Source organism: Eutrema salsugineum, unplaced genomic scaffold, assembly GCF_000478725.1.
Source record: "Eutrema salsugineum unplaced genomic scaffold, Eutsalg1_0 scaffold_10, whole genome shotgun sequence".
Lineage (NCBI taxonomy): Eukaryota > Viridiplantae > Streptophyta > Magnoliopsida > Brassicales > Brassicaceae > Eutrema > Eutrema salsugineum.
This window is the reverse complement of record NW_006256908.1, coordinates 6,995,882-7,023,458: the sequence shown is the minus strand read 5'-3', so window position 1 is coordinate 7,023,458 and position 27,577 is coordinate 6,995,882. Positions and strand designations below refer to the sequence as shown.

Below are 27,577 nucleotides of genomic sequence, written 5' to 3'. Positions count from 1 at the left end.
ACTGCATATCGTAAAGTAAAACAAAATAATTATCACTTTGATTTAACAACTTTCGTTTTACTTACATATATAAGCTCCATTTATTTCTGTTTATATATGTTTGCTCGTCTGCATATAAATAATTTAATCTAGATACTACAAAAGGGTAGCTACAGAAACACAACAAACAACACTATCATTTCACGTTGGCTGATGGAATGTCTAAGTTAATGACTACAACAAGGTTTTTTTTTTTTTTGAAAATATGTTAAATTAGATTTAAAAAAAAAACTGTTTTCTTTACATTTACATTCCTAAAGGAAGATGATGGAAAGAAATATGATTACAAACTGAAAAACAGAGCATAGACTTTTAGCTGGGAAGGTGCATGATCATCTTCATCCTCGGGATCCAAACCATCGGATTTCCATGTTTCCGGTATCAAATGGTGAGTGATTCGATCATTTAACTAAACTAATTATATGTGTTTAATTAACTAAAAATGTGTGTTTTTGATTGGCTTGAATTTGGTGACATAAGAGGGTGTATATCAGCTCAAGTGTTGTAAAAGACTACTTATCTATTATCTCTGTGGATCAGGGATGAAAGGAATAAAGGCTTCGAGGCCCAAAAGAAGGTTTTGCCGCTAGAAGAAACTCCACAAAGCTTCAAGGGGATTTCTGGTGAACTATGAGATATATCTCTGTGTTGAGCTCTAATTTGTCTCCACCAATAAGTGAGTATCTCTGATGCGCATCATCACAATGTATGTCACAATGACGATTTCTTTTTTAATTGGGAGAAAGTTAAAAGTTTAAATATTTGTATTATTGTATATATTAGAGAATTTCGCTAATATCCCTGATAGATACCACTTTTTATAACTACATTTCTTACCATTTTTATAAATACCAATACCATTACGTAAAACTGAAATAGACTAAACTATCCTTAACCAAAAATCTTAATTTACTCCTCGAAAAAACTAGTCGTAGCTAGTTAGATTGAGTTCCTGTGAAGATTCACAATAATGCAATAGACTGAAATAATAATCTCTCAACATATTGAGCTAAATACACTTGGATGAAAATGGTATCTAATATCGGTTACGGTTACTAAAGAACAGGAATTCTAGAATTAAACAACTAGTGCATATCCTCTCTTTTTTTTCAACAAAAAAAATCATCTTAATATATCTTATAACGTAGATAACATTAAGAATTTGCTAACTTTATACGTACACAGGCATATAGATTTTTTTTCTTCTAAAAATACATTGTGCTTATAATAATACATGTACAATGAAGAAATAGATGTGAAAATAATCAAATAAAAATGGGTATGGAGAGGTCACGTACGTCCACGTTCAGGTTTCACGTCTTTTTTTGGGTTTAGGCTTTTCTTTATACAAAACCGAAATGTTCTTATCTCACTATCCTTCCTATTCCCGGATTTGCCGCTTTCTTCTTCTTCCTCTTCTTCTTTCTCTCTCTCTCTCTCTCCGAATTGCCTTTTTAAAGTTTTCTCCTTTCTACGCAAAAAGCAAACGCAGATCTTAATGCAGCTACTGTGATTTCGATTTCTGGGTACTGTAAAATTTTGGTGATTGGATTGGTTCTTCTCCGTTTGATCAGCATCTGGGTTTTTGGAAAGGTACAATTTTTGTTCCCTCTTTGGACTGGAATTTTATTGATCTACCGATTTTCCGTTTTTGGGTGAGATCTCGATTACCCGGAAGCTTCAGATTTTGTTTCATCTGAGCGGTTAATCGTTGGAGTCGTTAGTGTTGTTTGATGTAAAAAAATTTAATCAGAATCTGATTAAAAGGTAGTATGTGAAGTAGGTATTGAGCTGGCTTCCTTTAGATTTACAGAGAGATTTTGGTTGATGATAAAAGGAAAAAGTCTATGTACCTGCTGATTTCGTATCTGACCATAGCTGCCTGAATCTTTGTAGGATCTAGTTCGATTAAAGATTATATACATGCTAGCTTTAATAGTCCTTCTGTATTTTGAAGCTCCTTAGGTTTTACGTTTTATACTGTATTGATCTGGTTGCTCTGATCAAAGATTCAGCTTTTAGCTTTCTCCGTGCAGTTCTGTAACATCGATCATAGAGTCATTTCTGAGATTTTTTAGCTGTTCTTGTCATAGAGGAAAAGATCTATTTTTTTGGTCTATCAGCTGAGCTATAAATTTAGCATATTGGATGCTTGATCATTATCTTTGCTTCATCTATGTGTCTGAATACCTATTGCTTCTGTTCTCAGAGCTTTATAAGTTTTGTGACCAAAATTTTGTGTTTATGCAGCATTGTTATTACTTCCACTGATTCAAACATGTGGAAGTTCAAACCGTTTGCCCAGAAAGAACCTGCGGGTCTCGAAGGACGATATCTCGAAATAGGAAACCTTAAAGTTCAGGTAAGAAACGTCATTGCGGAAGGAGGTTTCTCCAGCGTTTACTTAGCTCAAGACACAAATCACGCGTCAAAGCAATACGCTTTAAAGCACATCATATGCAACGACGAGGAGTCGCTAGAACTTGTAATGAAGGAGATCTCGGTTCTGAAATCTCTGAAAGGACATCCCAATGTCGTCACACTCTACGCACACGGTATCTTGGATATGGGGAGGAACAAAAAAGAAGCTCTTTTGGCTATGGAGTTTTGTGGTAAATCTCTTGTGGAAGTGCTTGAGAACAGAGGTGCTGGCTACTTTGAAGAGAAACAAGCTCTTGGGATCTTCAGAGATGTGTGTAATGCTGTCTTTGCAATGCATTGCCAATCACCACGCATTGCTCACAGGTAAACACGTCGGTTTATCATATTTCTTTTGTTTTTCCTATCAGCAAGCGTCATTTATTATAATAGTGTTACTATTATTGTCTCAGAGACTTGAAGGCTGAGAATCTTCTATTGAGCTCTGATGGACAGTGGAAGTTATGCGATTTCGGAAGCGTTTCAACAAATCACAAGGTATTCGAAAGGGCAGAAGAGATGGGCATTGAAGAAGACAATATTAGGAAACACACAACCCCAGCATATAGAGCTCCTGAGGTTTGACTAGATATATGCTCTTGTACAGATTATAAGAGGTTTTCAAGTGGTTAAAAGATGTTTGATTTATGACTTTATTGGCAATAGATGTGGGATCTCTTTCGAAGGGAGATTATAAGCGAGAAGGTCGATATATGGGTATGTCATGTGGCAAAACTTTTCAATTTCTCTCCAGATCGTTAATCAGTGAGGTCGATAGTAAAGTTTTTTTTGGGCAATATTTTAGGCTCTTGGATGTCTTTTATTTCGGATATGCTATTTCAAGAATGCATTTGATGGAGAATCAAAGCTACAGATTTTAAATGGGAACTATCGTATACCAGAATCGCCTAAATACAGTTCCTCTGTTACGGATCTCATCAAAGACATGTTTCAAGGCTCACCTGATGAACGACCAGATATTACACAGGTTAAAGAGCACTTTGTTTCTTATTTGTGCTCCTTCTTAATTTGATGAAACTTAAAACGTCTCTAACATTATTTCCATCTACAGATTTGGTTTCGTGTCAACGAGCAGCTTCCAGCTAATTTACAGAAGTCATTACCTGATCGACCACCGGAAATGCAATCTACTGGAGTCCATGATGGTATAGTGTGGAAAACCGAGTTTGGATAAGCTTCTCAAAGAAAGATGTGATTTCTTTTGATTCTTTTGAAACTTGGCAGGTTCTTCAAAATCAGCAAATAAATCTTCTCCGGGACCTAGTAGAACTCCGCCACCGCCACCATCTTCTGGAGAATCAGCTAGTGGAGGACCGCTTGGTGCCTTTTGGGCAACTCAGCATGCTAAAACCTCGGTTGTATCAGAAGACAACAAAAGCATGCCTATATTTGATGAACCAAACAGCCACAACAGTAACACATTTAAATCCGAAAGAGTTCGTGTGGAAAGTCATCATCCCAAAAAGCCAAGTCCGATGAGAGGAGAGGCTCGTGGTACGCAAAGAAATAAAGATTTTGAGTCTACGGTTTCTCAGAAGGATTCGAGTCCTGCTGCTACCAATAACAGGGCAAGAGTCTCGAAAGACGACGCTTTTAACTCTTTTGTTGCCGACTTTGATACCACGAAGCTTGATAATGGTTATAAACCTGCAAAAGAGGAGGCTTTGGAGGCTGAGATAGAGAGGTTAAAAGAAGAGTTGAAGAAAACAAATTCAGAGAAGGCTGAGATAACGGCGAAATTTGAAAAGCTTTCTGCTATCTGCAGATCGCAGAGGCAAGAGTTGCAGGATCTTAAGCATACACTTGCCTCTAAAACTGTGACATCATCACCGAGCAGAGACTTTTCACAAAACCAAAGCTCTCCAGGGATGTGTTCCATATCATCAACTCCATCGGTAATTTCTTGGTTCTTGCTAAGTTAAGCATTAGACCACCACACATAGGATTGCCTCAGTTTTGTTACATCTTATTGTTCTTCTTGAAACAGAGAGACAAGGTGGAAGGAACCATGTGGGAACTTCAGCAAGACAGATCTAATTGGTCAACGGGAAGCTCGGATCCAAATTCATGGCAACCTTTTAGCGATGAACCAAAACCCGTGCTGGAATCTGTATCAAAGGGTAACAACAATACCTTTAATCAGTCTGTGAGAACCAAGAGTAAACCAGCTTCTTCTGCTCCTGCTCCAGCAAGCCAAGGTACTGAGCCATGGGGTTTCGAGACAGAATCGTTTAGAGCTGCTGCAACATCTTCAGCTTCAGCTTCTGCATCTTCAACACAAAGATCTGTAAGTTCTGGAAACACTGCACAACGGTTTGGGAACTCAAAGATGAGAGATAACCAGAAAGCTGCTCAACCTGCTGGATGGGCTGGCTTCTAAAAATACTCACTTCTATCAGTTCTCCATTGCTATTCCTGTTACAAGAACAGCTTCTTCTTACTATTACAGAATCTTATTTGTAGATGATGATCATCCTCTGTTTTTCTGTGCTGCTAAATATATCCACTATTTCTGTAGATTGTTTAAAACTTTACAGATCTTGTTTTTGCGGAATGTATAACGCATTTCTGAGCTGTGGCTAAAGATCTCGGCTTTTAGATTATCAAAAGATAAACTTGGAAGAAAAAAAAAAAGAGTTTAAGAACTACACAGCTGCTTCTAATTGCGGTCTCATTTGGTTTGAGCTTATCTCACCTTATGGACCAAACCGAAACCCAATTAAATTTAAATTACGATGTAATTGGAATCAATTTTTCTAAACCGATGTTTTTGCAATCAAAATCTCTATACTCATCAAAAGTTTGTGGTTTAAATTAAGCATATGTATAGTAAAATAAGATTTAATCATACTCAACAAGTGTAATAGTAGTATAAAGAAAAAAAAAACTATTTATTTTTAGCTTAATTTATCTACACTTGTTGAATATGATTAAATCAAACTTTGAACCGGACCCGAATCGAAAAATCGAACCAAAAACTTTTGACTTTTTTTTTCCACCCAAAAGCGAAAACCGCTCTTTCGCGTCTTTGGAGTTAAGAACTGAGGAGAAATAAAGGTACCAAATTTGAATCTCTTTTCTTTTGTTCACTTTCCCCAAAATTTCTCCGAAACCAAAAAAAATCTATCCGACGAAATAATGTCCACTCCAGATCTCAATCCCAATCCCAATCCTAATCCCTCCGTCTCTGTAGCCGTATCGCGTTCTATCTCCACCGCATCGGAATCTCCGGTGACACAACCTAACACAGTTAAAACGCCGTCGTCTCAACCGCCACCAGCTTCGCCGTACCGAGCCATAGCCCCGTTTCACCGTCATCCTCAACAGAATTTCTACCCGCATCCTTTACCGCTCAGGCGATCCAATTCCGTTGCCGGTTCGCCTCACCAGCCTCACCAAGACCCTTCAGGTCTTGTCTATCCGTATCCTTCTTCGGGTCGAGGGTTACCGACCCGACCCGGGAGACAGAATTCGAGTTCCGTGGCCGATCCAATGGGTAGTCCAGGTGGGTATCCTCCTCGGCCAGCTTATGTATACCACCATGGACAATCTAGGTCGAATTTGGATCCAATGATTCAGTTCATGAGAACTGCACATCCTCAAATTCAACAGTCTCCTCATCTCGGGTCGGGTTACATGATTGGAGTCCCTCACTTCTTGCAACCTCGGGTTAGTTTGTTTCTCAACGTAAACAAAGTTTGATTCTTTGTCAATTTTGTTTTGTTGTTTGTGCTTCATATGTTAAAGGTTTTAGCTTGTGTTGGTTAGTGAAAGGGTATTATTTGACTTAGTGATTGTAGTTAAATGGACCTGTGTTTTCAAATCTATAATGAACACAAAAAAAGGTTTGAGTCTTTAATCAGATTACGAATCAGAAATATTGCTGTCTTGAAAATGAAATCCCTTCTGAGAAGCGGCGAGATCTTTCGAAATTTTGCTAGCTACACTTATACTTGATTTCTCTTATAAACTCGTTTTACGGGATGAGGAAAGTTTGAAACTTTTGTTAGATTTCAGCAAGTTTTTGTATTGTTTGCTCATTGTGTGCAGTTTTGTAAATTTTGGATTTTTTTTTTTTAACAATCAGGTTGCTTATCCTCCTACTTCAATTCTAGACAATAGTGGGCGTAAAAATGCGAGGTACTATCTTCTTTCCTTTGTGCATTGTTATTTAGAATCTTCTTTAGAAATTATCTAATGCCTTTCGTTTCTTTTCCATGTTGTTTAGAAGCCGGGATGAGGTGCTTGTCCTCGTTAGAAAAAGAAAGGTAAAGTCTTTTTCCTTATCTTTTGGGTTTACGTTCGAAACCTCTTGCTTGTCGATTGGGCATTTTTTATACATTCGTTTGTTTTGCAGGTTAGAATAACAGAAGGAGCTTCTCTATATTCACTTTGTAGATCATGGCTGAGGAATGGTGCTCATGAGGGAATTCAGGTTAGCATCAATTTCTGTTTCTGCTTAATGTAGAATTCGGCTTTCTTGACTTAAGGGTTAATGGACTGTAACCTTTGGAGGATTAATGACTTTGTTTACAGCAGCAGCGAAGTGATACAGTGACATATTTGCCAAAGCCTTTGCCTGTGGATATGATGGAGACAAGTTTGTCAAGAGAATCAGTTGAAGAAGCACATCGTGAAGAAGACAACGAGGTTTCGTGTTTCTCTTATAGTCTTATTGCTCTCGAAATGCTAATGGTGAATAGTAACACTAAGTTTCATTCTTTGATGAGCTCAGGACGAGGAATCTGTGAAACAGTTGTCAGATTCTGATCTTTTGAAAAGACATGTGGACCGAGCTAAGAAGGTCCGCGCTCGGTGAGTCCCACAACATTTCGTCAAATCAAAGTGGTTTTCTTGGTGATTACAAATGGAAATTTGTTCGTTTTGTTAACAAAATTTTGGGTTTGTTTGGTTTTCAGATTAAGAGAAGATCGGTTGAAGAGGATCGCGAGGTACAAGGCAAGATTGGCTCTTCTCTTGCCACCATTTGGAGAGCAATGCAGGAGCGAGTAACTAGTGACTTTTATGTGAATATTCTATTGCAGTTGACTTAGAATTAACATAATTTACCTCAGATGTTCGTGTTACAGTGTGTGTGTGTGTGTTCTTTATTGTCTCCTAGTAGATTCGTTTAAATTTGGAATTATCGTTCCTCTTAGCTTTGAGATAAATACTAGTCAATGTAAGAAAGATTTTCTCTGAGTTTTCTTGAAACACTCCTTGATGATTCTAACTATGCAATAGTCTTCAAAATTTTCTGATATAGCTCCCTAATACTAGTAGTATGGTTACCCTTTATTTTACCTTCTTGTTTTTTTTTTTGTTTCATTTAATCGTAGATATTCGTTTTTTTGTGCTGTTTTTAGTTTAAATCGGGTATCGTAAAAATATTTTATTATCTAATGTTCAAAACCCTTCGTATATCTCTAGAGACAATTCAATAGTTGGTTAACTTCGTGGACCAATAGGATGAGTTGCAGAGTCAACGCAACAGAAGCATCTTTCAAATTTTGGTGTCCTATTTTGATCGTCTACTTTGGAGATTAATAGTTCTTTACGCATTCACGTGTCTATAAATAATGTTGATATTCTTTTCGTCTTTGTTACTCCCATTTTCGATTTCAGTAATTTAAATTTCTAAAAAAATGTTGATATGCTCACGTACGTGTCTAAACACCTGCGTAACGTTGCTTGTTACATCGTATCTTTAGTTTTAGCGTCTTTATTTTGTGATTAAGAAAAGGACATAAGATGGTAATAGTAAGAAAAACATTTTTGGTATGACTACGAAAATCATAATAACTTATTGTATGATAATATACTACTTGCCTTGTGACTGATGAAGCATTTTTTATTATTTTTTTCCTGTTGAAAAAAACGTTTTGAGTTTTCTCCTCCCATACCCATAGGACGCTGAGAAGAAATTATTCTTTTCTAGTCCTTATTATTTGTGACATAAATTTTGTCGGAAATGTTGACTTCAACCTACATAAGTGCTGGAATCAATCGGATTTTATTTTTTTTACAAAATTTTCCCTAGTCTTAAAAATCTTAAAAATATAGAAAAGAAGGATCTGAACACGAAATACACTAGTTTAAAAGAACAATAACGTGCCGACAAAAAAAAAAAGAACAATAACGTAAATATATTCACATTCTTTTTGGTCTGTGAATCTCATTCTTGTTTGGTTAGTGTGCTACTATTACAAGCTTGCAAGACATGTTAACTTACTTAACAATTAACCATGGGATATTCTTCTGATTTTATCATCATTCACACAATATCTAAAATCACTTCCTGATAGAAAAGACATCTTAAAAACAAAATTCAACTTAAACATGCTTAATTATGAAATTTTTTCATAATGTATAATAGAAGATATAAATATACTTTGATGATATAGGTATTCAAATCGATTTTCTAAAACATCTCTACTGCTCTACATATACTGCTGTATTTCAATAAAAACATACATTTTTTATAATAGATCAAATTTGACTGATTTATAATATGTATCAATCATCATGACAATGATAAAAAAAAATACATCCAACTTCTAAACAATCGATTTTCTGTCTCGAGCAGCAATTCAACATTTGAATAATAACAATTTGATTGAAACTTGGTCACTAGGTGATGTATGCATGATGTATGAGTTGGAATTTAGTTAGTAGTGTTGATTCAAATCCCGAGGCTGAACGAACATACATAAATCAGGAGAAAATAATAAATTGTTTCGTTTTCCCAGACCACTTAAAAAACGAATTATGTATGTTGAACATCCAAGAGAAGCAATTGACCTCATAAAAAAGACGAATAGTATTTACGGAGTCCCACGTTAATATAATGACTACAAAAAGCAAATTTAATTTATAGTTTTGTAAGGTATATTCTTGTAGATTCTTCAAAATGTTCCTTTCGTTTCTATTTTTTTTATAAATACCAGAACCCTCCTAAAATTTCTCGTCAGTCTCCAGTTCAGCAGAAGGATACACCAGTCTTAACTTGACTAAGGTTCCATCCTCTTTCCATATGCCTGCATGTATGTATACGTCAACGTCGTTATTTTAATGTTTTGTTTAAATTCTGTATTTACGTTTTTTTAAAAAAAATTTTGAAACCATTAAATTTTTAGGGTCTTAACTTGACTAAGGTTCCATCCTCTTTCCATATGCCTGCATGTATGTATACGTCAACGTCGTTATTTTAATGTTTTGTTTAAATTCTGTATTTACGTTTTTTTAAAAAAAATTTTGAAACCATTAAATTTTTAGGGTCTTAACTTGGAGTAAAATTATTAGTTTAAGAAGAAAAACAAAACCAAGCTTAATTAAGTAGATGGATTCCTCACGTTTCAAAAAGGATGTTCTTCGCCTCACACATACTTTTCCATTTCTTGTTTTACTTTTTTTTTTTGTTTTTCCAAAAAGATGACCTTTGAAAAATTAATTATAACCTGCATCTAATTTTTTGCATAGAAAACTGCACTTGTTATCTCATATCTTGACTATATATTAGTGTGTATCTCAGGTAAGTAAACAACAGAAAGGAAAAAATAAAAATGGCAAAGAAAGGGAAAGAAGTTTTGAACGCTTTGGATGCGGCCAAAACGCAGATGTACCATTTCACAGCGATTGTAATCGCGGGTATGGGTTTTTTCACTGATGCTTACGATCTCTTTAGCATCTCTCTCGTCATAAAGCTACTTGGCCGCATATACTATCATGTTGATGGCTCCAAGAAGCCTGGAACGCTCCCTCCAAACGTTGCTGCCGCTGTTAATGGTGTCGCCTTTTGCGGTACCCTCGCTGGCCAGCTCTTCTTCGGTTGGCTCGGTGACAAACTTGGCCGCAAGAAAGTTTACGGTAACATTTGCTATTCTTTCTTTGGCCTAGAAAAAATGTTCCATTAGTTCCAAGAAAAATAATAATACACTACAAATTTTGAATTTAAAACTATATACAGTAAAAACTCTATAAATTAATAATGTTGAGACTTTGATATTTTATTAATTTATAAAGTTATTAATTTATAGTTTTCAAAAAAAAAATATTTTTTTATTTCTTCTTCATTTTAAAAAAGATTTTATAATTTTAAAAAAGATCTTTCTAAAATTTAAAATGAATTTCAAAAAGATTTTGATTTAAAATGAATAAAAAACATCACTATACTCGTATTTTAGTAGATTATCTCATGTATATGTTTAAATCAGATTTTGTTTATGATAATTATTAGTTTATGATATTAAAGGGACCATATATTTACATAGAAATTTTGTTATTATCTTATGGAATTGTGTTATATTTTAAAATGATCAAATTTAGGACTATGAAAAATTATTAATTTATAGTGTTTATTAATTTATCGAATATTAATTTATAGAGTTTCTATTGTAATAAGTTTTTAATATAACTTTTTTGAATTATTGAAATACTCATTATAGGTATTACCTTGATGGTCATGGTACTCTGTTCGCTTGGGTCGGGTCTATCATTTGGTCACTCGGCTAACGGAGTGATGGCCACGCTCTGTTTCTTCCGGTTCTGGCTCGGTTTCGGCATAGGCGGCGACTACCCACTCTCAGCCACCATCATGTCGGAATATGCCAACAAGAAAACACGTGGCGCATTTATAGCCGCAGTTTTCGCTATGCAAGGCTTTGGAATCTTGGCCGGAGGAATCGTGTCACTCGTCGTCTCAAGTGCGTTTGACCACGCGTTTGACGCACCAACCTATGAGGTTGATCCGGTTAGGTCCACTGTACCGGAGGCGGATTACGTGTGGCGGATTGTGCTCATGTTTGGAGCTATCCCTGCGTTGCTAACTTATTATTGGCGTATGAAGATGCCTGAAACCGCTCGGTATACCGCTCTTGTTGCTCGGAATACCAAACAAGCCGCCGCCGATATGTCTAAGGTACGTCCTATACTACTTAGTCTAACCATTTTTCATTTTTATTTATACATGATGTTTTGAACTTCACAAAGCTGATTTAATTATTTTTTTCCTCTCTTACTCAACTATTGATTAGTAAAAGAAAATGCTAATTATGGAATTAAACTACGAACGTTATATGAAACTAACATAAAGTATGATTTCGTTAAATTTCTGTTATATTTGTGATTCCCATGTACTGATATTTTATTTTCTTATTACTAAAAGTCTAAAAACCTGAGGAATCGTGGCAAAATCCTAATTCCGTAAATTATTTAGTATATGATTATTTATGAAAAATAATTTAATCTACAAATGTATCGATCATAAAATCTTTTGAAAATCATGACTTTATGCTATGTGATATTCCATAAGTTTTTAACGACTGAATTAACAATGAAAATAACCAAAGTCATACACTAAAAAGTCTAAAACAAAAGCAATTATACTACTTGATCTTGAAGACTAATAATCGAAAATTTATTATTCATGTCATTTAATTTTTGAAATTCATTTTAGTTTCCACAATTAAAGAGGTCTACAATATGTTTATTTATACAAACAGGTGCTTCAAGTGGATATAATAGCAGGAGAAGTAGAAGTAGAGTCAAATCCATCATCTTCTTCATCAAAACCAAACTCCTTCGGCTTATTCTCCAGAGAATTCGCTCGCCGTCACGGCCTCCACCTCATCGGCACAACCACGACGTGGTTCCTCCTCGACATCGCCTATTACAGCAGCAACCTCTTCCAAAAGGACATTTACTCCGCCATCGGATGGATTCCCGCCGCCGAGACCATGAACGCAATCCACGAGCTCTTCACCGTCTCCAGAGCTCAAACCCTAATCGCTCTCTGCGGCACCGTCCCCGGTTACTGGTTCACCGTCGCGTTCATCGATTACCTCGGCCGATTCTTCATCCAATTGATGGGATTCATCTTCATGACCGTCTTCATGCTCGCTCTCGCCATCCCTTACGATCACTGGAGGCGTAGAGACAATCGAATCGGTTTTTTGGTCATGTATTCGTTGACTATGTTCTTCGCGAATTTCGGGCCTAATGCGACGACGTTTGTTGTCCCTGCTGAGATTTTTCCGGCGAGGCTTCGATCTACTTGTCATGGGATATCGGCGGCGTCTGGTAAGGCGGGAGCGATTGTTGGAGCTTTTGGGTTTCTTTACGCGGCGCAGAGCTCGGATCCGGAGAAGACTGATGCTGGTTATCCGCCGGGGATCGGAGTTAGGAATTCGCTGTTGATGCTTGGTGGTGTTAATTTCTTGGGGATTGTTTTCACTCTGTTGGTTCCGGAATCGAAAGGGAAGTCTCTCGAAGAGCTTTCGAGAGAGGATGAGGAGCAAATCGGCGGCGATGCGGCGGAGATGGGCGTAGCTAATACCGGTAGAACAGTCCCGGTTTGATTTTTTGCTTCTTTTTGTGCCTTGTAATTACTCGATACAAGGAGTGCCTTGAATAAAGATTCTAATTTTGAGTCTTCTATTTGTCTCCATCAACGAGCCTATGTTTCTGTGTTCATACACATCTCTGTTTCCTCTTTCCCAACTTTTTGAAGAACCAAATCTAAAGAAGAAATTATATATCATAGTCTACCCAAAAAAAAGTTATGTTACATGGATATTTTTCCCTATTTATAACTTTTCGGTAAAAAAAAAAATCTTATCTAATTCAACAAAGATCATTTAAGTGGATACAATGCGAGAACGCAAAAAAATATACTATCGTTATGTTATATGGGTAACATTACAAGAAGTTAAACATGAATATTAAAAATGTAAAGGGTGTCGCTTGACCCCCCTCTGACCGTCGTTGTGGTCTAGTCACAAGCCTATACTAAGTTTATCTTTTGACACTAGTATCCATGAGTTCTACGTGCATCTTTGAGTTGTTCATCTCTGATGCTCTGCCTCCAATGGTGAAGAAGTGCTGATGCAGAATTGCAGATTTTGCGGTCTTTGTGCTTTGTGAGACATGCAAGCCTCTCCATGATCCGCCTTGTTTCAGGAGCTGTAGAGCTGATGGGGAACCCGATGAGCAAAGAGAGAGTATCTACACAGATTGATGTCTCTGCTTTAGCCGCGAGAAGTCCCTTTGCGTTGGCCACATCTGCTGATTTCTTCGCTATTTCAAATAGCTCCAACATCTATGTTTCGTTCCTCTTCACGGCTGGACAATATTTAGGGTTGCCAGAAACTTTCAGAGGCGGCTGCTTTTTCATCGGGAGAGGCCTTGATGTTGTTGAAACAGACTTGCAAAGCGTCAGGCTTCTTCAAAATTTTCTTAATCTCTTCTGCTTCATGAGCCTCAGATTTAGGGTTTTTAGAAAGTTTCACCGGTAGAGCTGATTGCTTCTTCGCCTTGCGAACATCATCTGCCTTTTTCAAATTTTGTTTCGTCTCTTTGGTCTCATGATATCTCTGATCTTCTGTCTTCTTCAATCTTGAGTGAACAGAGCCAAGTTTCTTTTGCGTTACACGAACCTTGCTTTGAATAGATATGCAAGTATTGTCCCTTACAGTCTTCAAGGATGGACAAGAAGTTTCTTTCTGTGTCTGAAAAGTACTTTCTTCGGTTTCAAGAGCCTGAGATTTCTCATCTTTATTCTTCTTCAACCTCAAAAACCCAGTCTTTGGTTTCTTCAGACTCAAGGGAACATCTTTGCTGCAAGTAGAAGAAGGAAGGTCTCTTCCGCTCCAATAAAGAGTTTTAAACCAGGACTTGAACAAGACGTCAACACCCATTCGAAGCTTAGGGTTTTCATGTTTTCTCAGACTCTCCAAAAGAATTATCTCTTTGGAGTTGCAAAGATCTTTGACAGAGAGATTCAAGCTCTTCAAGTAACGGAGGATATCGAAGCATCTCTCATCGCCATCGATGCTGTTTGCATTAGCGGCCTTAAGTGCAGCACACACAGAACGGTCAAGATCAGAACTAGATCTCTCTGTTGCAATTGCAACATTCTTCATCATCTTCATGTTTCGTTGATTTTCGTAGAGAATGAATTTGGAAAGAGGCAACTAGCTTAGGGTTTTTCTCGGAAGTTTTGGAGAATCAGAATATGAAAAGCGAGTGAGAAAGATAGTTTACCACAGATATTATAGAAAAGGAAATTATAGAAAGTTTCCTTTTATCCCAAGGCTCATCGAACAAAGTAGTCCGAGATAGACTTGAAACGACGACGTGAGGTTCGTTGTTGAGACACTATTTCCTTTTTTCGCTTGAGGGTTAATGCGTCAGATCAATATTCAAACGTGTAAAACGATTTACAGATAGTATTTACTAAATCTATGGGGTTATGCTGACTTTTTATATACTTCCTGGGGAAATTTAACATTTATTAGAAGTACATGGGTATCATCCGAAAACAATGATTAAGAAGCTTGCTTGTGTTTGTGGCATTTCGTCTTCTTCCTAGATACTGAGAAAGGAAAACTCTGTGTGACTTTGATGAGAATCAATGGCCAATATGCCATAATTTAGAAAAGAAAAATCTATTGTGCTATAAAGGAGTCTAGATGCCATAATGTATATGCAATTTTGATTTTGCCCTTAATAAAATAATGTTGTGGCATCTTTAATTTTACCCAAAATTAATATTTAAATAAATTCATAATTAATATATTAAAATTAAAACGAAAATTAATAAAAATATGATTTTCTTTCTAATTTTTCTCTTCTTCTTCAACCTCAAATCTGCTAAATCTCATTCTTGTTGTTGAACCTTCTCATCCTCCTCTTCCTCTTCCTCTTCCTCCTCTTCTGCTGCAATCAATTCATTGTTCTTAACTCTTTTTTATTCTGCCATTGTTGAAGCTTTAAAACTGGGTAGATTGTTCTTATTTCAGAATTTAGGGATTTCAAAATTTAGAGATTGAATTTGCAAAATTTGCTTGTTTTGGTAACCAGATTCGGTTGGGAAACAAGTTTTATATGAAGATTAGATCTTTACATTGGTAATTTGTCAAGTTTAGTTGTTAAATCATAGTGATTTTTAGGTAGTTTAGAATTGAAATCCGAGTTCATTACCAAATTTGCAGAGGAGGGCAACTGGTACAAATGGTACAACTAAGAGATAGAGGACAACTGGTACAAATGGTATAACTAAGAGGTAGAGGACAACTGGTACAAATGGTACAACTCATAGATAGAAGACAACTGGAATAATTGTTAACTGAGTATTTTTTTTATTCTATGTTTATGAGATAATGAACATCAGCCACACAAACATTTTAATAGATTTCAAGAAATTTCATCTATGTTATATCATTTACTATCTCATATTTGGAGCATATAACTTATTTCATCTATGTTATGTTGTTAATCATGTTATGAAACAAAAAAGAAAAAATATATGATTTTACATAACTTGTAATATGAAAACCTCGTAAATAAAAATTAATGGTTGAAAATCAATGTAAACGCTAAAATCTCAAAAAACAATTATTAAGATTTTCAGACAACTGGACAATTAGGTACAATTATGTAGAAAAATTGATTGTGCACATAGGTGTATGTGTTACTTTGACAAACATCTCGACACTTAGGAAAATCAATCTAGTCTAGAAGATTTCATTTTTGGCTGAAAATGCTTTATGAATAGAAATAAACAAGGTACAACTGGACATGTATGTACAACTATATGCAATTTTGTGGAAGTGAATAAGGAAGGGACAACTGGACAAGTAAGGATAACTTTATGCAACTCCTTAATCTTTTTAAAATTAATAATATATAAAGAAAAATATACTTAAGAAATGCAAACATGTCTTAAACTATAAGGAACAATATTAATAACATGGATAAAATAAAATTATCATTTTCCTAATAAATATTATTGGTTTCATATCAAAAAATATCCCTTATGATACAAGGAAAACTTTCATAATGTTAACAATCTTTTGATGGAAAAGATGCAAATACATGATTTTGCATAATTTGTGTTATGAAAACCTTGTAAATGAACTGCAATAGTCGAAAATCATGTGGACAACTACAAAATAATAATTTATATTTCAGGACAACTGGAAAAATGCTAAAATCGTCAAAGGACAACTATGAAAAATTTTGGACAACCGGACAACTGGGTACAACTATGTATAAAATTGACGGCGCACGTGGTATTTTGACTGCGCACATGTCTATTTTTGTCGGGGCACATGTTCTCTAGCTTCGTAGATGTGAATAAGCAAAAGACAACTGGACAAATAAGGACAACCTTATACAACTTCGTGGATGTGAATAGTTATACTTAGTTGTCCATAGTTGTACTTAGTTGTACCATAGAAGTTAGATCATGAAACTTCTATATTTGTACTTAATTATGATTTTGCATAAATTTTAGTATGAAAATATTGTAAATAGACTTCAGTAGTCGAAAGTAATGTGGACAACTACAAAAAAATAATTTATATTAAGGAACAACTAGAAAAAATGTATTAACATTACAATTAAAATATAGTTGTCCCGAGTTGCACCTAGTTGTCCTAGAAAAATTCATAAGGTAATTGTACCTAGTTGCACTTAGTTGCTCTGGAGAAATTCATTACGTAATTGCACCAAGTTGCACCTAGTTGTCCTGAAGAAATTAAAAATATTAATGCAAGAAATCAAAGAAATCAAAGAAATTCAAAAAATTCAAAATATAAATAACTCCAAAATAAATAGTAATGCAAGAAATCTAAGAAATCTAAGAAATCCAAGAAATCCAAAATACAAATAACTTCAAAATACTCTTGTACACTCTAAGACTAAAATAAGTTGAATCGTTCATTTAGCTGTACCTTGTTTTTAAATTAAATAGTTACAGATAATTGTATATACGTGTCTAACTGTACATTGTTTATCCTTATTGGAAAAGATTTTCTCTGCTAAAATGAATAATGTGGATATCCAGAATGAATATTTCTCAGCTAAAATGTAATTTTTTAGCTAAAATAAAATCTTTTCGGATAAAACAAACCCGAAAACATACACAAATTAAGTTTACATGCTACTTTTGCTCTGAAACCACTTATCTAATTTATTATCCATTTTTCGTCTTTCAGCAACGTTTTTTGGAGAATAAAGCCCATTTTTTTTATTTTTGTTTTGGTGTAATTCAGCAGTAAGACAAACAATTCTTGTATATTATCAGAAATACTCCACTTAGTTTTATTTATGTGTGCAATTCATTCTCCATATAAATTATCTACTCCAAAGCTGTTTAGTTTCATATATCGCAATATTCTTACATACAGTATTTTATCTACTAATATCGAATAAGCTATCTATTCCAAATTTGAGGTATTAAATGATATAAAATCTATTGAATTGTTTGTGTGGCTGATGTTCATTTCTTGAAAATATAATAAAAATTTTCCAATTAACAATTATTCAAACTGTCTTAGTACTATCCATTTGTACTAGTTATCTTGTATCTCACAGTTGTACTAGTTATATTAGTTGTTCTCTTATCTCTTAGTTGTACCATTCGTATCAGTTGTCATTCTCTACAGATTTGGTGATGAACTCAGGTATAATTATAATTTACCTAAGAATCACTATGATTCAACAACTATATTTAAGAAATTATCCATGCAAATACCTAATCGTCACATAAAACTAGATTACCAACCCGATTTGCAATTATAATAAAAGTATTTTCAATCAGCAATTATTTAAGTTGTCTTAGTTATATCTATTTGTACCAGTTGTCCTCTATCTCATAGTTGTATCAGTTGTACTAGTTGTCATATATCTCTTAGTTGTACCATTCGTACCAGTTGTCTTCCTCTGCAGATTTGGTGATGAACTCGGGTTTTATTCCAATCTTCCTAAGAATCACTACGATTCAACAACTATATTCGATAGATTACCTATGAAAAAACCTAATTGTCACATAAATCTGGGTTACTAACCCGATTTGCATAATGAACAAACAATGTTGGTATATTAATCCCTAAATTGTGAAATCTCTAAATCTCCAAATAAAAACATAATTGGGTTTTGAAGTTTTAACAATGGTGGTGAGGAGAAGGGATAAAGATAAGAAACTGATTGCAGAGGATGAAGAGGAAAAGTTTGGATGATGAAGATGTAATTTTGATGATTTTTTAAGAATAATTAAAAAAAAGAATTAAAAAAATAAAAAAAATTGTTGGAGAAGATTGAGAAAATTTAGATAATTAATAAATAAAAAATAAAATATGTTAGTGGGTGGGTCTAAAAAAAAGTGGATATGATCCTAGTTTTATTGTAATTATAAGAGATAATAAGGAGAAAGAAAGATTTTCCACAATTTTTTTTATTAAAAAAAAATCAAAATAAAATTCATTTTAGAATTATGGCGTTTGAGTCAACTTTTTTCTGGATTACGTCATTTTAGCCTCTCGCTCCTTTGATGAGCTTTACTTCAATGGCCGACTCAACACGAATTTCTTCGCTGCAATGGCGGATATTGCCACAAATTTTCGCTTTACTTGTGATTTTTCCAATTGTCTCGGGAAGTTTCTTTGAACCTTTCAATGTCAGCTACGACCACAGGGCTCTAATCGTCGCCGGAAAACGGCGCATGTTCGTCTCTGCTGGAATTCACTACCCTCGCGCCACTCCTGAAGTGACTATCGCTTTCACAGACCCTTTTGTTTTCTGTAATTGATTGTTTTGTTGAAAATGCTGCTCTAGAAGAATTGCTATTTCTTCAGTGACTGATTGATTGCTATTGAATTTTTGTTGGGATCCTTCATAATCATGAAATTGGTTTCAGATGTGGCCTGATCTCATTACAAAGAGCAAAGACGGTGGTGCTGATGTGATTCAAACTTATGTGTTCTGGAACGGGCACGAGCCTGTAAAGGGTCAGGTTAGCCAAATTTTCTCTTTGTGCTATCTCTCTCCAGTTAAAACTGGGAATTTTGATGTTTCTTTTCTATTGGTTTTGTTCAGTATAACTTTGAAGGAAGATACGACCTTGTCAAATTTGTGAAGCTTGTTGGATCAAGTGGTCTCTATCTACATCTACGCATAGGTCCTTACGTTTGTGCAGAGTGGAACTTCGGGTACTGTCTTCTCACAGCCATTGGTGCCTAGCCTTTTTGTTTTATGTTCAGCTCTCTTTATTTCTTTTGCTTCAATTCTTGTTAAGGGGGTTCCCAGTGTGGCTGCGTGATGTTCCCGGCATAGAGTTTCGAACAGACAATGAACCTTTTAAGGTACATTTTTCATTCGCATGGCTCGTTTCCACATTTCCTTTATTACTGTACCTTTTAAGTTCTGTTATCTTCTTATATAATCAAATATTTCTGTTTGCTATTTCCCAGAAGGAGATGCAGAAGTTTGTAACGAAGATTGTGGATTTGATGCGAGAAGCAAAGCTGTTTTGTTGGCAAGGCGGTCCCATAATCATGCTGCAGGTCATATGAGATTTTTTTTTCTCTTTCTAAACTTTGTTTTTTCAAATCAGTGAGCTTTCTCTCTTTTTATAGTCTTGGTGACAGTCTCTGGCAAACTTTGTTTGCCAAGCTATCTTGCCTCGGACTGACCGGCCCTCTTAATGGAATGTCTGTACAATTATTGCAGCTTGTTGAATGGGAATTTTATGGACTGACAAATTTTTGTACACAGATTGAGAATGAATACGGGGATGTTGAGAAATCATACGGGCAGAAAGGAAAGGATTACGTCAAATGGGCAGCTAGCATGGCTCTAGGGCTTGGCGCTGGAGTTCCGTGGGTTATGTGCAAGCAAACGGATGCTCCAGAGAATATTGTAATGTTGCTAACTTCATTTTTGTGCCAGACTGATGTTTTTTAATAGAGATTTTCTTGGAATGTCTATAATGTGATTGAGATGCCCAGTTCTTACCGATCTGTGGTCGTTGATAATGACTTCGTCACCAGTTTTTCCATTGATTTACTTTGGAACTTAAAAAAGGGTTTAGTTATCGATTCATAAAGATTGATTCCTGTTTTTGAAAATTATCCTTTATTTTTGACGTCTGTTCATCTCTTTTTGTCTCAGATTGATGCATGCAACGGATACTACTGTGATGGTTTTAAACCAAATTCAAAGACGAAGCCGGTACTTTGGACGGAGGATTGGGATGGATGGTATGTTTTTTTTTTTTCATTTTTTTCATGCAGTCTTCTAACAAAGCTTTTCTATAATCAAAGATCTGCTTCCTAGAAATTTTTGTTTCAAGGCCGATGTAACAGGTGGCCTTAATTCTCTCTTTTTTTGTGTGTGTGTGTTTGTTGTGGATTCTAATAAGAGAGTAATGTCGTTTTTCTTATCTTCATTGGAGGTATTTGAATCAACTGAGTATGTTAAGTTGATTTTTTGAAGGTACACGAAGTGGGGTGGAAGTTTGCCTCACAGACCTGCTGAAGATCTTGCATTTGCAGTCGCAAGATTTTATCAGCGCGGAGGAAGCTTTCAAAATTATTACATGGTACAGTAATTACACAACAGCATTTTTTTTTTCTCTTTTCCATTTCTAGAGCCCAAGTTCATTTGCGTTATCATCTTGCTGTTTCGTATTTCTTTATGGCTGGTTCCAAATGATATTCAGAAACAAAAATGATTATTCTATCGGTTTCTTCCTTGAGTTTGGTGCCGTGCCTCGCATTTTAGAGGCCTTAGACTAAATTTAACATATAGCCCTTTTAATGATGTTATATAAAAAATCACTAATCAAATGTACAGTAGTATTAAGATAAATTGGTGAAAAAAGTTTATACTTCTGAGGATCGAAATTGAACAAAATAAACATATGCACCAGACAAATAACCAAAGAAACTATAATGCACTTGTAAACGTGGCCTCTAAACTTAATATATAAGATGTGGCCTTAGGCAATTGCCTTTTTCATTTCATTGTAGGCACTGCTCTGCTTGAGTTGAGAAACTAGGTTTTAGTAAGCCATAGTATTTACTATAGATCTCTCCTTAGAGCTCTCAAGGCGAGGTATGTATGAGATAATCACGCAACTTGCGTAATTGTTTATGCCCAACTAGATAGTCTAAGATTATAGAAGGTCTATGATAAACACTCGATATTTTCAATCTGCTTGTGCTGCATATATTGATGAGTCTGTTTTACGGATGCAGTATTTTGGTGGAACAAACTTTGGTCGAACTTCTGGTGGTCCTTTCTATATTACAAGCTACGATTATGATGCTCCTCTTGATGAATATGGTGGGTGCAAGAAGGCTATCAAGAAAACAGATTGCTAAGAAAAAAAAATATAATTACTGATTTTTCTAATGAAATTATGTTGTTCATTTCCTAAGGTTTGAGGAGCGAGCCCAAGTGGGGGCATCTAAAGGATCTTCATGCTGCCATAAAACTTTGTGAAACTGCCCTCGTTGCCGCAGATGCACCTCAATACAGAAAACTGGGATCAAATCAGGAGGTGTGCTTCCTACTCTGTAATCCTTGTTACTTCTACTTACATTACTACTAGTAGAGCTCACTCTTCTTTCTAGGTTATTATAGACGTGTGCTGTTAGATAAATTTCCTGCCGGTTTGATTCTTACATTACTTTAGCTGTCAAAAGTTTCGCTTGGTTTGGATAAAAGTACAGTCTTCATTGCCATTTATCGGGTGTTTCAGAATGTAATTCTATTTTAAATGTATGTGTAAAGATGAATTATGTACTGAACAAAATACTGGGGCTGTTGTTTTGTTTTCCTTTCAGAATGAATATGAGGTTTAGTATTATATATGCTGAAGATTCCAGATTCTGACTTGTATATAACACAAAGTCCAGGCACACATCTATCGTGGAAATGGTGAGACTGGAGGAAAGTTATGCGCTGCATTTCTCGCAAACATTGATGAGCATAAATCCGCATATGTGAAATTTAATGGCCAATCATATACTTTACCACCTTGGTCAGTGAGTATATTGCCAGACTGCCGACATGTCGCCTTCAACACTGCCAAGGTTTGATTTTCGTTTTTACCGGTATTGTAAATTCACATTACTGGTTATTGCTTGTGCTGTGCAATTCTGAAAGTTTTTTTTGTGTGTAGGCTGTCTGTCTTTCTTAAATTTAGTCCACTAGTCTGTCAGTTCCTTTAGCACATCCAATCAGGCAATTACAGTTGCCACTTTTTCGGTCTTCCAAGATGCTTCTTAAGATTCTCGTTTTTGTCTGTTCTTGAGCAGGTAGGAGCACAAACTTCTGTTAAAACGGTTGATTCTGCTAGGTCTCCTTTAGGTAGTTTCTCTATACTGCACAATGACGTGAGGAAGGATAATGTTTCTTATATCTCAAAATCATGGATGGCTCTGAAAGAGCCTATTGGCATATGGGGTGAAAACAATTTCACTTTCCAAGGATTATTGGAGCATTTGAATGTTACAAAAGACCAGTCTGATTACTTGTGGCATAGGACAAGGTAGCTGTGCAGAGTTTTATATTTAATGATCTAACTAACAAGTGATACAGTCATCAAAATTTGACTGAGTTATCCGAAATTGTATGTTTTTTCTCTTGCCAGTTCAGTATTCTAGAGGAATTTAGTACCGTGATATGACATTTACGAGTTCTTTTTCTCTTATATGTAATGGGCTTCCTTCTTTCTCAACCTTGTAGAATAAGCGTATCTGAGGATGATATCTCGTTCTGGAAGACAAATGGAGCTAACCCAACAGTGTCTATTGATAGCATGAGGGATGTGTTGCGTGTCTTTGTTAACAAACAACTATCAGGTAATAACACTTCGTCCTGTGTCATGCATATCCGTGATTGTACAAATGCACTGGTCCTGTATTGCGTGTGTGATGTCTCTTGTGGTTCGTTGTGTATAATACAAGAAGGTTACTTTGCTTTCATGAAATGAGAAGTCTTAGAAATTATTTTCTATCGTCTTTCGCTAACTTCTTCCTCCTGGTTAATGGAAATAAAGGCAGTATTGTTGGTCACTGGGTGAAGGCAGAGCAACCTGTGCGTTTTGTGCAGGGAAACAATGATTTACTTCTGTTGACTCAAACAGTTGGTTTACAGGTAAAAATTCTACTGCCTATTTTTCTCCTTTCACTTTTTTTTCTTACAGCTAATTATGATCATTTGACGTCATGGCACAGAATTATGGTGCTTTTTTGGAGAAGGATGGAGCTGGTTTTAGAGGCAAAGCAAAGCTTACTGGATTCAAGAATGGAGATGTGGACCTTTCAAAATCGTCATGGACCTATCAGGTGTAGTTAAAGGTGTATATGGCTTTTATAAGAGAACTAAATAGATGAACTTTGTGGCTAATTTTTTCTTTCTTCTCCCTTATCTGAAATCTGAAGATCATTGTGGAAGCATCTGAGTGTTTGGGGTTTGTTGTGTAGGTGGGATTAAAGGGTGAGGCTGAGAAAATATATACTGTTGAACACAATGAAAAAGCTGAGTGGAGTACCTTGGAGACCGAATCTTCACCTTCGATCTTTATGTGGTACAAGGTAGGTGAAACATGTCGACATTTAGATTTCTCGTTTCTTCGAAACAATGAGATCTTTTACTACCATCTAACACAAGTCAACCGATCATCGTTCCTTTTTTTCTCCTTATTGAACTAGACATACTTCGACACCCCAGGCGGAACAGATCCTGTTGTTCTTGATCTGGAAAGTATGGGAAAGGGACAAGCTTGGGTCAATGGACACCATATTGGAAGGTACTGGAATATCATTTCCCAAAAGGATGGATGTGACAGAACCTGTGATTATCGTGGAGCCTACAATTCAGATAAGTGTACAACAAATTGTGGAAAGCCTACACAAACCAGGTAGTGTGTATGTGATAACTCGGGAGTTACTATTAAATTCCATGATACTGACCTAATATCATTTGTGCAGATACCATGTACCACGTTCGTGGTTAAAGCCATCGAGCAATCTACTCGTGCTCTTTGAAGAAACCGGGGGAAACCCATTTAAGATTTCGGTTAAGACCGTTACTGCTGCGATTCTGTGCGGTCAAGTCTCGGAATCGCATTATCCACCTCTGCGGAAATGGTCCACACCAGATTTCAAGAACGGAACGATGTCGATAAACAGTGTGGCACCAGAAGTGCATCTTCGTTGTGAAGAAGGGCATGTAATATCCTCCATTGAATTTGCTAGCTATGGAACTCCAAGAGGTAGCTGCGAGAAGTTTTCTACCGGGAAATGCCATGCATCCAAATCGTTATCAATCGTCTCTGAGGTAAAACTTATATCATCGAAAAAAGAAAAGAAAGTAAAGTGTCTTTGAAGCATAAATCTGTGTGAAACATTCGTTACCAATACAAACATATGAATGAACATAAAAAACCGGTGACAGAATCACTAACTGCAGTTTGATAACCCGAAGTAGACCCTATGATGATCTTAATTTCCTAAGGAAGCTACTAGACAAATTGTGGTTACAAATTTTGTAGCTCAAAAATTTGGTTCGTAACAGTTGTGAAAGATGACTTATGTGGATTATCTATAAAAAAAATGTCATTGTTCACTTATGCAGGCTTGTCAAGGACGCAACAGCTGCTTCATCGAAGTGTCAAATACTGCATTTCGTAGTGACCCATGTAGCGGAACTTTAAAGACGTTAGCGGTTATGGCGCGATGTTCGCCGTCTCAGGACACGAGGCACTTAGGTTTTAAGACAGCGTGAAGCGTCTCAGAACGATGAACAACTGTCCTTTTTTCTCATGATTATAACATCTTGAAGAAGACCGGAGTTGATAACTAGTAAGGAGAACATACCTCATCACAAGCTTTTTACGTTGATCTTTATCTTTCAGAGATGAACAGTTGGGTTTGATATTCCTCATGGTTGTATTCAATCTCTACTTGAAACAAGTAAACTAGAAACCATCTTTGATGTTCTGCTTGTACAGTTTGTTGTTTGTGAATGTTCGACAACTCTCAAAGTTGATGTCATGATTTAGATCTCTTGTTTTAGTTGCACATATTTATGTTTGTCTCTGCGTTACACATTATATACTATATATTCATTTTGGAAAGAAAAAAAAAACACAACTTGTTATAACACATATCATATATGGACTCTTATACCGGCCCATTAGGCCCATCAGGGTATTGTACTTAACCTAAATTCCCTATGTACTCTATATATACATTCCAGTGATTAATAAAGTTTCTAAGAAGTTTTCACAACACGTTATCAGCACGATAAGACTCTCTGAGCGAAAAACCCTAATAAATCCGGCTACCACCAAAACCCTAAAAGCAAGTCGAAACTTAAAAGACGCATATCTTCCAAACCGTGAGGAACCAGAAGACGATCTACATATCAAATCGAAGCCCTCGACGAGACGAATCTACTGGTGAAAACCGTTTGTCGATCCAACGTCGGACGCGCCCTCACGCACACTTACAGTACACGACGATCAACCGAAAAAAAAAACCAGATCCGAGTTTTTCCTTCTTCAACCAGCAGCTTCTCCAGTTTTGGTGATCAATCCTTGGAATTTGTAGCGGCTAAATGAGGTCTATTAGCTCCCAGTTTCATTAGCCTGTCAGAAATCCAAAGGTGGAAAAAGTATCTTCTAAAACTGAGAGCCATAGAACCTGTTGTTTAAACACTTCAAAACCCTATCGATCTCTAATTGATTGAAAGTGTTTGATACTCTGATGATTGATTGATAACTTGTTGATTGATTGTTTAAATTACAAGTTTATGCATGTTCAAAGGTTTTAAACTCGTTTTATAAAACCCTAATCTACAAAAACCTAACAACCGTTTTTGGCCATGTTTATGGCATAAACCTATTCGATTGTCTTCATGTTTAATAAGCTTGTTGCAGCTTATTTTGATTGTTGATTCTCTTGCTTGAAACACTTGATTGAATAAACTAAGAAAATCAACCCTAAATCCTAAGCTTGATTCACGATTTTGTAATCTTCAAAATCGTAAGTCATAATGCTTAAACCCTAGTCCTTTTTCACGTGATTTCTTTGTTGTCCTTGTGAAATTATTAAAACCATCGACCACAGATCCTATAGATCTCGAAATCACATCCAAAATATGTTTTCCAAACCGTTAAAACCCTAGATAAAACCCTAATCATATTCGGCTCCCCTAGGGTTCCTCTTAAACCGCCTAAAACCGGCTAAACCTGGTTCTCATTAACCGAAATTATATTCGGCTTTAACCGATTAAATCACAGCTATTAAACCGACATCATGTTCGGGGTAACTAAAACCATACCCTTTAAAATTTACTATTTCCGAGAAAGTTCCCTCTCATAGAAAGTTTCCTCATATAAAAACTTTCCTCATATAGAAATTTTCCCGACATAGAAACTTTCCTCATTTAGAAAATTACCCAAATTAGAAACTTTCCAAATTTAGAAACTTTCCTAAAATAGAAATATTCTCAAAATAGAAAGTTTCATCATCAGCATTCAAAATTTTCTCAAAACAATCCCTAACAAAATCAATCTCATGTTTCAGATGTCAAACATTCAGAAATGTGAATTCGAGGCCCTTCACGTCTCCGGGGATAACTACCTCGAGTGGGCCCTAGACATGCGCTTGTTCCTCGCATCGAAAGAACTCGATGCGTGTATTACCGACGGTAACACCGCATCCCGTAAGGGACAGTCTCAGGCGATATGTCACATACGCCATCATCTGGCCCCGAGCCTTAAGCAGCAATATCTCACTCTTGAGAATCCACTTGAATTGTGGTAAGCGCTGAAAAAGCGATATGACCATCAGAAAATGGTCCAGTTGCCTCAGGCAGATTTCGACTGGAAGAACCTTCGGTTCCAGGACTACAAATCCGTAGATGATTACAACAACGAACTCTTTCGTATTGTTGCCATCCGGAAACTCTGTGGCGAGGATGTGACAGATAATGATCTCCTCGAGAAAACATTATCCACATTCAGCACAGAGAATGTTGTGCTCCAACAACAATACCGTGCAATGAAACACACATTGTACGAAGACTTGTTGTCCTGTCTTCTCCTCGCTGAGAAGAATAACCAGCTGCTTATGAGGAACAGCGCTATGAGGCCCCCGGGATCGGCTCCTGTCCCAGCTTCTCGTCAAGAGTCCTACCATGTTCAACCCGATAGATCCTCAAATCACCGCCGTGGACGTGGTAATGGACGTGGTAATGGCCGAGGACATGGACGTGGAAGACGTGGACGCGGACATGGTCGTGG

The 27,577-nt window shown here is 36.2% G+C and overlaps 5 protein-coding genes across 7 annotated transcripts; 4 read left to right on the top strand and 1 right to left on the bottom strand.

The window, feature by feature from the left end:
* Nucleotides 1–1,412: 1,412 nt before the first annotated feature.
* Nucleotides 1,413–5,050, top strand: LOC18027353 (probable serine/threonine-protein kinase DDB_G0276461). Its single transcript, XM_006410355.2, has 8 exons — nt 1,413–1,632; nt 2,290–2,784; nt 2,871–3,036; nt 3,124–3,174; nt 3,263–3,445; nt 3,530–3,623; nt 3,703–4,373; nt 4,466–5,050. The coding sequence occupies exons 2-8, from the start codon at nt 2,318–2,320 to the stop codon at nt 4,856–4,858; spliced, it is 2,025 nt and encodes a 674-aa protein (XP_006410418.1). The 5' UTR covers nt 1,413–1,632; nt 2,290–2,317; the 3' UTR covers nt 4,859–5,050.
* Nucleotides 5,051–5,552: 502 nt separating this feature from the next.
* Nucleotides 5,553–7,719, top strand: LOC18027352. 2 transcript variants are annotated; one of them, XM_024148062.1, is made up of 7 exons: nt 5,553–6,147; nt 6,566–6,618; nt 6,707–6,746; nt 6,836–6,913; nt 7,015–7,128; nt 7,214–7,293; nt 7,398–7,719. In XM_024148062.1, exons 1-7 carry the CDS (start codon nt 5,617–5,619, stop codon nt 7,489–7,491), a joined length of 990 nt encoding a protein of 329 aa, XP_024003830.1. In that variant the 5' UTR covers nt 5,553–5,616; the 3' UTR covers nt 7,492–7,719. The 2 variants fall into 2 exon arrangements, with proteins under 2 accessions (XP_024003830.1, XP_006410417.1); XM_006410354.2 differs by having other exon boundaries at nt 7,018–7,128; nt 7,398–7,694.
* A 2,321-nt stretch (nt 7,720–10,040) lies between these two features.
* Nucleotides 10,041–12,982, top strand: LOC18027351 (probable inorganic phosphate transporter 1-5). The gene is made up of 3 exons (XM_006410353.2): nt 10,041–10,344; nt 10,923–11,395; nt 11,979–12,982. Exons 1-3 carry the CDS (start codon nt 10,041–10,043, stop codon nt 12,831–12,833), a joined length of 1,632 nt encoding a protein of 543 aa, XP_006410416.1. The 3' UTR covers nt 12,834–12,982.
* Nucleotides 12,983–13,282: 300 nt separating this feature from the next.
* Nucleotides 13,283–14,405, bottom strand: LOC18027350. Its single transcript, XM_024148348.1, is given in 3 exon segments — nt 13,283–13,687; nt 13,689–13,805; nt 14,013–14,405. Coding segments are annotated over 3 exon segments (915 nt in total).
* A 4,365-nt stretch (nt 14,406–18,770) lies between these two features.
* LOC18027349 (beta-galactosidase 9) lies at nt 18,771–25,353 on the top strand. Of its 2 annotated transcripts, none has more exons than XM_006410351.2 (19): nt 18,771–19,024; nt 19,175–19,270; nt 19,354–19,466; nt 19,553–19,619; nt 19,728–19,820; nt 20,032–20,175; nt 20,428–20,516; nt 20,752–20,857; nt 21,516–21,603; nt 21,699–21,820; nt 22,179–22,355; nt 22,581–22,813; nt 23,011–23,126; nt 23,324–23,421; nt 23,502–23,612; nt 23,751–23,861; nt 23,979–24,187; nt 24,258–24,606; nt 24,904–25,353. In XM_006410351.2, the coding sequence occupies exons 1-19, from the start codon at nt 18,809–18,811 to the stop codon at nt 25,051–25,053; spliced, it is 2,688 nt and encodes an 895-aa protein (XP_006410414.1). In that variant the 5' UTR covers nt 18,771–18,808; the 3' UTR covers nt 25,054–25,353. The 2 variants fall into 2 exon arrangements, with proteins under 2 accessions (XP_006410414.1, XP_024016758.1); XM_024160990.1 differs by having other exon boundaries at nt 18,860–19,024; nt 19,564–19,619.
* The last annotated feature ends 2,224 nt before the right edge of the window (nt 25,354–27,577 follow it).

What these genes read in the sequence shown, in the direction of transcription:
- LOC18027349 (XM_006410351.2), top strand. Translation starts at nt 18,809, where the DNA reads ATGAGCTTTACTTCAATGGCCGACTCAACACGAATTTCTTCGCTGCAA. An exon ending in TGCTCCTCTTGATGAATATG is followed by an intron (nt 21,604 to 21,698) that starts GTGGGTGCAAGA and finishes TCATTTCCTAAG; the next exon opens with GTTTGAGGAGCGAGCCCAAG. An exon ending in TCGCCTTCAACACTGCCAAG is followed by an intron (nt 22,356 to 22,580) that starts GTTTGATTTTCG and finishes GTTCTTGAGCAG; the next exon opens with GTAGGAGCACAAACTTCTGT.
- LOC18027352 (XM_024148062.1), top strand. Translation starts at nt 5,617, where the DNA reads ATGTCCACTCCAGATCTCAATCCCAATCCCAATCCTAATCCCTCCGTC. An exon ending in GTGCTCATGAGGGAATTCAG is followed by an intron (nt 6,914 to 7,014) that starts GTTAGCATCAAT and finishes CTTTGTTTACAG; the next exon opens with CAGCAGCGAAGTGATACAGT. An exon ending in ATCGTGAAGAAGACAACGAG is followed by an intron (nt 7,129 to 7,213) that starts GTTTCGTGTTTC and finishes TGATGAGCTCAG; the next exon opens with GACGAGGAATCTGTGAAACA.
- LOC18027353 (XM_006410355.2), top strand. Translation starts at nt 2,318, where the DNA reads ATGTGGAAGTTCAAACCGTTTGCCCAGAAAGAACCTGCGGGTCTCGAA. An exon ending in TCACCACGCATTGCTCACAG is followed by an intron (nt 2,785 to 2,870) that starts GTAAACACGTCG and finishes TTATTGTCTCAG; the next exon opens with AGACTTGAAGGCTGAGAATC. An exon ending in GCGAGAAGGTCGATATATGG is followed by an intron (nt 3,175 to 3,262) that starts GTATGTCATGTG and finishes GCAATATTTTAG; the next exon opens with GCTCTTGGATGTCTTTTATT.
- LOC18027351 (XM_006410353.2), top strand. Translation starts at nt 10,041, where the DNA reads ATGGCAAAGAAAGGGAAAGAAGTTTTGAACGCTTTGGATGCGGCCAAA. An exon ending in TGGCCGCAAGAAAGTTTACG is followed by an intron (nt 10,345 to 10,922) that starts GTAACATTTGCT and finishes TACTCATTATAG; the next exon opens with GTATTACCTTGATGGTCATG. An exon ending in CCGCCGCCGATATGTCTAAG is followed by an intron (nt 11,396 to 11,978) that starts GTACGTCCTATA and finishes TTATACAAACAG; the next exon opens with GTGCTTCAAGTGGATATAAT.